Below are 7,112 nucleotides of genomic sequence, written 5' to 3' on the forward strand. Positions count from 1 at the left end.
CGAATTTGGTCATAAATTACCTTTAAATTAGTCAATTATCATCTTAAAAAGCGGCTCTTGTTTGGTTTGATTAGAAAACGTGATGTAAACACATTGAAGAGGACATCTGATCTCACCATGCTATGTGATGTAACAGGGAGTCTGTCCCAGCTTTAGAAAAGGTTTCTGTATATAAACAGGCTGGTGTTTGTCTGTTAAAGACATAAAGATGACTCAAAACTCAGTAAATTTGAGATGATGATGAAGAAGAAAAGGTTTAAACTAACTTTATTTACACCCCAGAGGGTGATTTGTTCTGTGCAGTCAAAGAAACCCATACATACATCATACACATAATATAAAATGCACATAACAGGACAGAAGAGCAACACTTACAATTTTAACTTTATGAAAAGGAATAATAAATAAGGACAATTTATTTATTTCATTGCAATTTTCATATTCTAAAGAAATGTGCCCACTGCGTCCATAGGAAGCAGCAAAACAGGCCCACAGCATGACACTGCCTCAAACTTATTTTTACTTTCAATACATTTATAGATCTCATCTTTAGTCCTACTTTAATTGTTGCTATAAAAAAGGAGGAGGGGGAATTGCATCTCCGTCTCCATGTAAGTGCTGTATTTTTATTTTTTTTAAATAAATAAAGTAAATATTAAATTGTTTATTTATGTAGCACAAATTCACAACACATGTCATCTCAAGGAACTTTACAGAGACAATTCAACAATACAGTCAGATTGGTTCCAAGTTTTCTAACAGAAGAAAACCAGCTGATTACATCGACTCATTGCCTCAAATGCAATCCCTCCCACTAAGCAGGCTCATAGCGACAGTGGAGAGGAAAAACTCCCTTTTAATTGGAATAAACCTCCAGCAGAACCAGGCTCAGTGTGAGCGGGCATCTACTCAGGGTGACTGGGGTTAAAGGAGACAGAAGCAGACATAGATACAGAAGGCAAGGGTCAACCAGCTACACAGGCAGCTCTTTCCAGGAAACAGACATAGGTGGTAACTAGATATTTGACCCTTGGTGGAAGGGGGAAAAAATCCTCAGATTAAAAGTTGTGCACCTCTCCGATGTTTTATGATCATGAAAATTCTCAAAACAATGGTTAAAACACACAATTAAAAGCCTTGAAATCTCATATCATGCCAGAAATGCTGAGTTTTGTCAAATTGATTGTCGATTTAGTAGAACTATTTATCAGATTTAGTTACATAAAGTTTGCATTGATTAATCATCCGTACAATCTCTATCAGTAACTACAAGGTAAACCTGACTGGTTTGGCTTTTAGGCAGAAGCAATGGCAGCCAGATGTGGAGTGGACGGAGCAGTTTGCTGGGGCTGTGATGTACCCCACCGTCATCAACGAGAAATGGACCCCTCCCCCATGGAACGGTACAGAAGCATCACAGCCTCCTTTCTCTCTGCTGCTTTCAAGCTCTGGGCATCAGTTTTATACCATTTCCTCATCCTCCTCCAGACAAAGACCCCCCCGCTGAGAAGGACGTGTCCAATCTGACCATTAACTTCGGGCCCCAGCATCCAGCCGCTCACGGCGTGCTGCGCCTGGTGATGGAGCTGAGCGGAGAGTCTGTGAAGAAGTGTGACCCCCACATCGGCCTGCTCCATCGCGGCACTGAAAAGCTTATCGAGTATAAAACCTACCTGCAGGTACGGAGACGTAATAACTGCTTTGAACAGAGATTTAAAACCAAATGTATTGGAATGAATTTGAAATGTTTTGAGAAAGTAGTTCCTTCCTTTGTGCTCCAGGCTCTGCCCTACTTCGACCGTCTGGACTATGTGTCCATGATGTGCAACGAGGAGGCCTACTCTCTGGCTGTGGAGAAGCTGCTCAACATCCAGGCTCCGCCGCGGGCTCAGTGGATCAGAGGTGCTCAGATTGAACTCCTGATGCTGCATGTTTGTAGAACTTTCTAAGATAAACCTGAAGGTCGGATGGATATCTACAAGGGGCGTTCAATAAGTAATGCCCCTGACCCACTTCCAGTTACATCAAGCTGAAATTTTGCATGTGCAATTATTTATATCTATATTATATATTAAGTAGCTTAACCTAATTGTGGTTTCTGCCTTACAGGTGTTTAAACAGGGTTTCTGCAGGTCCTTAAAAAGTCTTAAAAGGCATTGAATTCTTCAAAATAAAATTAAGGCCTTAATTGGTATTAAAATCAGTCTTTCGTAGGTCTTAATTTTTACAACATCATAAAAATGGTTATTTTTATTATGATTTTTTTTTTGTAATCTAAATAAACCGTTAAAATTGACAATTTATTAAAAAAAAAAAAAAAAAATGGATGGCCATTATTGGTTCCGTCCCGATAGCGGAACCAATAAAAGCCTTGTTGCGGCCGGGACATTCGGGAGATGCGCCATTAACTTTTTGACTGGAAAATATTAGCAAGTGTAAATGTAACGAAAATTGTCAATCCAGCCAAGAGTTTTCTCCATGGCTAAAACCAGGGAACATACATGAGGCACAGTGTATTTTATGCAAGAAGTCATTCAAGCTCGGAACGAGGGGAATTAAGACAGTGGAGTCACATGCGAAGCACGAAACAAAAAGCGTCAAAATCGTGTTACCGAGAAACAGCCGGTATTTCTCAGTTTTGTTCCATGCTTATCTCTGCAATGCCTCCACTTATCACCAAATCAAACGATACAAAGAAAAATAGCCGCAAAAAAGACTTAGCACTGGTTATGTTGTGGCTTTAAAACTGATTTGTTTTGTTCCCTGCTAAAACAAAGTTTGTGAATTCAGTTAAATAATTGTTCAAATATATCTGTCATTTGTGTGTTTTTCGCTTTCTTCCTGAATGGGAAGCTTTTCAAAATTTGAAACATTAGTACAGTGGTTTATGTTAAAATAAACCTTTGGGTTAAGTTCTGGCAAGCGGGTTTTTCTTGTGTTTCTTGTGAATTTGGTCTAAAATTTTTATTTCAAGTGGCATTAAAAAGTCTTAAAAAATCTTGAATTTAACTTTCCTTAAGCTGTAGGAACCCTGTTAAACTGAGTCAAGTCGGAATTGGAGCCTGATGAGTGTCGAACAGCGATCTGCTTTTTGTATTTGAAAGGATGCACACCACGGGAGACTTTAGATAAAATGAAAGCAACTTATGGTGATGGTGCCCTATCATATGACCTTATCAGGCCAATAAAAAAAAAGACGGATCACTGCTTGACACTCAACAGGCTATTAGTTCAGAGCTGTAATTTGCCTCTAAACTAAAGAGATATAAATAATTGCACATGTAAAATTTCAGCTAGATGTAACATCTGAAAATGGGTCAGGGGCATTACTTATTGAACACCCCTCGTAAGCCATTTTTTTCCCCCCATGTCTCAATTATACTACACATATCATCCAAAGGATATTTGGTAATTAATTTCGGGAAGTTGCAAGAAAGCAAGCACTTTTAATTTTTGCTACAATTTTAAACTCCTCCTTGTTTAATTCTGGTTGGATCTTTCACCAGTGTTGTTGGCAGAACTGGTTCTGTTTGTTTCCATCAGTTCTTTCTTATGCAGCTTTTGAAGTTTTGCAGTAGAAGAATTTGATGGAAACAGTAAAATTTGCATCAACTAAATTTCCCCAAAAAGTTTTTACGCCCGCTCTAGGGTTTTTTTTTTTTTTTACTTTCTCAGAAAAGGGTAAATGTTTAGAAGAGGACATGGAAACACATTTATCCCATAATTTCTGCGATACCAAATATTCTGCTCACATGACTGATTAATAGCAACTGACATGAGAAAGTCACTACTACTTGGTCAGTGCATGTTTCCCACCTCTACCTCCTGTTTATTATAGTCAAACAGAGCATAAAAATATGACGCTTTGCATCACCTGGTTCTCGCTCCAATGGATGGACGTCTAATGTCCTTCCATTGATGAGGTCAGAGCTTCAAAAGGCCAGTATCAAAGCTGTTTTTCTGTTGCCGTTTTGCACAAGTTTCATCCACCAGACCCTTCCTCCATCATAAGGCTGCCAAAATCTTAGATCTGCATTAATGAGAAAGTTGTGAAGGAAGTTTGACATCAATCTAAGCTGTGTTTCTATTGGCCAGGACGACAATATCGGTAATAAGTTAATGGAAACACGGCAATGTTAAAAGAGCCCACCTTTTTCCATAAAAACTGTCTATTTTGTTCTAGTTTTGTACGGAGAGATGACTCGGATTCTGAACCACATCATGGCCATCACCACACACGCACTCGATATCGGCGCCATGACGCCTTTCTTCTGGCTGTTCGAGGAGAGAGAGAAGGTCGGTGCGGCGACGGCCCCAAAATATAGAGAAAATTTGGAACCATGATTATCCGCCTTCACGGTTGTTTTTTATTGTCTTCCAGATGTTTGAATTTTATGAGCGAGTGTCTGGAGCCAGAATGCACGCAGCATACATCAGACCAGGCGGTGTCCATCAGGTGGGAGAAGATTACTAAAACTTTCTTTGTTTAGATTCACATCAACATCTAGCTGTGTATTTCAGGAGCATAAAGACAGAGTCACTGCAGGAAACATGCGTTCACTCTTAATATGTTGTAGGATTTGCCCCTTGGCCTCATGGATGACATCTATCAGTGGTGCAAGAATTTCTCCCTGAGAATTGATGAAGTTGAGGAGGTACAGGATGTAAAACTCTTTAATCTAAGCATAGAAAGCGGCTACAGTGAGAAGGCAGTAACCAATCAGATTCTATCCATTCAGATGCTGACCAATAATCGCATTTGGAAGAACCGTACGGTGGACATCGGCATTGTTACCTCTGAGGAAGCCCTCAACTATGGCTTCAGGTGAGACTTTTTGATAAATTATGGGTGAGAAGTAGATGCATCGCAGTGTTGGCACCAGAGATCAACCGATACAGGATTTTTTAGGTTGAAACCAATACCGATAACTTTGAAACGTCTGAAAAAGAAAAAAAGATATGTCTATAATTGATTTAACGTAAAATTAACCATTTATAGCGAACTCTGGAGCTAAATTGGGGCCATAAAGTTTGTTAAAAACATTTATTTTAACTGAAAAACATTTTTACAACAGATTCGATGACATGGGTGGAATTGTTTAGGTGCCTGGACAAAATATTCCCAGCTGTTACATTCAAGAACTGTAGGAACTAGATGTGACTGGTTTTATTAAAAAAAAAAAAAAAATGTTTTTATAAAATTTTGTGCAGTTTTAAAAAATATTGTTCAGATTTAAATCTTTCATTTCCAGCTTGAAAAAAAAATACTTTTTTGTTTTTAATATTTTTTCAGGTTCAAATAATAAATGTTCTAGTTTGAACAATATGTGTTTTTTGAACAAACTTTACGGGCAAACTTTATGCACTAATCTGCTGATACTGATACAAGAAAAAAGAACACTAACCTTGGCAAAAAATATTGTTCAGTGATGTATCGGTCTTTTGCTGGTGATTACAAGGTACTGTTACGCCCCTGTCACACCATGACAATTTAGACAGCATATTACTGATGTATGAAAAATCTGGCAAAAACACTGGCATACGCTGGATAAGTAATAGGTACGATATGTATAAGTTATGAGCACGCTGAAGTACGCTGGCACACGTTGACATACGGCGAGTACATAGAGAAGTTTTGAGCATGCTCAAAATTTCCCTTTGTTTGCAGCATATCTGATTGTTGTCATACATAAAGTGTTTATTTGCCCACACGCAACCTGTATCTGATCTTTTCATGATGGTCTAAACAACACAGATCCGATTTGTTCCAATGCGATCCAGGCCACTTGGCTATGTGGTCCTGAATCTGATACGAGTCTGATCTTTCCAAATGCGACCTGTGTCTAAACGGCCAGGTCGCATTCATCCGACCTGTACGCCATTAATACACGACACAGGTTCCTAATCTGCGTCTTTCTACACAGAAGCAGCAAGAAAAACAACAACCATGGCAGATGATAATTCGGAGAGTAGTATTTATGTTTAACCATCTTGAAAAGATTGAGTTTTTAAGGTTGATAAAGATTGCTAGATGCGCTCCAGCACTACCATCCATGTTTACTTTCATAAACACAGAGCACGCTAGCTTGTGACGTCATTGCGTCCTCTATACTGAGCATGCGGGACACTTAGGTTTTATGAATGCAGTTCACACAGGAGATCACAATCAAGTCAGATTTGGAAATGTGAACGGAAACACAACAAAATTTAAATTGAGCATTAAGGCCTGCAGTATGTACGTAGACTTAAGGCTACTGTATAATGGCGTATCGGCAGCACTTTGGTATAATGGGGGCTTTACGCGAGGAAACTGTTTGTACTCCTCCAGACTGCATCCCCATCACAGGGTGAGCATGGAGATGAGTGTGATGGGTCCTCCCTGCGTTCATGCCCACGGCAAACAAACTTCCTAGCAGACATGATGCTGAATCTGCAGTGACTGCAATCCCCCCTTTTTTTTTTTTCTCCTATTTTCTTCGTATTTATTTATTCTTTTATTGGCGGGCGGTAAACTGCAGCTAGGTTAATACCACGATCAAATAAATCTTTTTATATAAACCGTTGCTTCCGGGCGCATTGCTTCCCCCATTAGGACACTGGCTTGTGACATTTCATAGGCATTACGCTGCCGTGCTTTATGCATAAGTTAGGCTGTCGTTGGATGTACACTCTGGACTCATTATGAATACTCTATGCATATGCCTAAAAATTGGAAGAATACATAGAAAGTTCAGCGTATGGCAGCGTTTTAGGAGATTCTGGGATGTCAGGCCAAATGGTCATGGTGTGAGTGGCTTTGGCAGCAGTTCTGACTTTTCTTGTGCATCTATCAGCGGGGTGATGCTGCGTGGATCAGGAATCAAGTGGGACCTGAGGAAGTCCCAGCCGTACGACAAATATGACGAGGTGGAGTTCGACGTCCCTATTGGAACCAACGGAGACTGCTATGACAGGTAAACGGATGGCGTTCATTGCAAAAGACCAGAAAACTTGTTTTCGTTTTGTTGGAGCTTAAAAAAGAAAAAGTTGTTACCATTTTATACTGAGGTTTTCTGTTTGCGTGCATCCAGGTATCTGTGCAGGGTGGAGGAGATGAGGCAGTCGCTGAGAAT

The 7,112-nt window shown here is 39.7% G+C and overlaps 1 protein-coding gene across 1 annotated transcript in view; it reads left to right on the forward strand.

Annotated features, from left to right (window-relative positions):
* Nucleotides 1-7,112, forward strand: part of ndufs2 (NADH:ubiquinone oxidoreductase core subunit S2) — an 11,264-nt gene that overhangs the window by 527 nt on the left and 3,625 nt on the right. Inside the window, exons 2-10 of the mRNA XM_015397864.1 lie at nucleotides 1,300-1,403; nucleotides 1,489-1,679; nucleotides 1,782-1,902; nucleotides 4,184-4,296; nucleotides 4,382-4,456; nucleotides 4,578-4,655; nucleotides 4,740-4,825; nucleotides 6,834-6,953; nucleotides 7,071-7,111. Coding sequence (XP_015253350.1) covers nucleotides 1,300-1,403; nucleotides 1,489-1,679; nucleotides 1,782-1,902; nucleotides 4,184-4,296; nucleotides 4,382-4,456; nucleotides 4,578-4,655; nucleotides 4,740-4,825; nucleotides 6,834-6,953; nucleotides 7,071-7,111 — 929 coding nt within the window. The remainder of the gene's footprint in view (nucleotides 1-1,299; nucleotides 1,404-1,488; nucleotides 1,680-1,781; nucleotides 1,903-4,183; nucleotides 4,297-4,381; nucleotides 4,457-4,577; nucleotides 4,656-4,739; nucleotides 4,826-6,833; nucleotides 6,954-7,070; nucleotide 7,112) is intronic.

The sequence above is a fragment of the Cyprinodon variegatus genome, unplaced genomic scaffold (assembly GCF_000732505.1).
Source record: "Cyprinodon variegatus isolate N-32 unplaced genomic scaffold, C_variegatus-1.0 Scaffold894, whole genome shotgun sequence".
In the NCBI taxonomy this organism is placed as follows: Eukaryota; Metazoa; Chordata; class Actinopteri; order Cyprinodontiformes; family Cyprinodontidae; genus Cyprinodon; species Cyprinodon variegatus.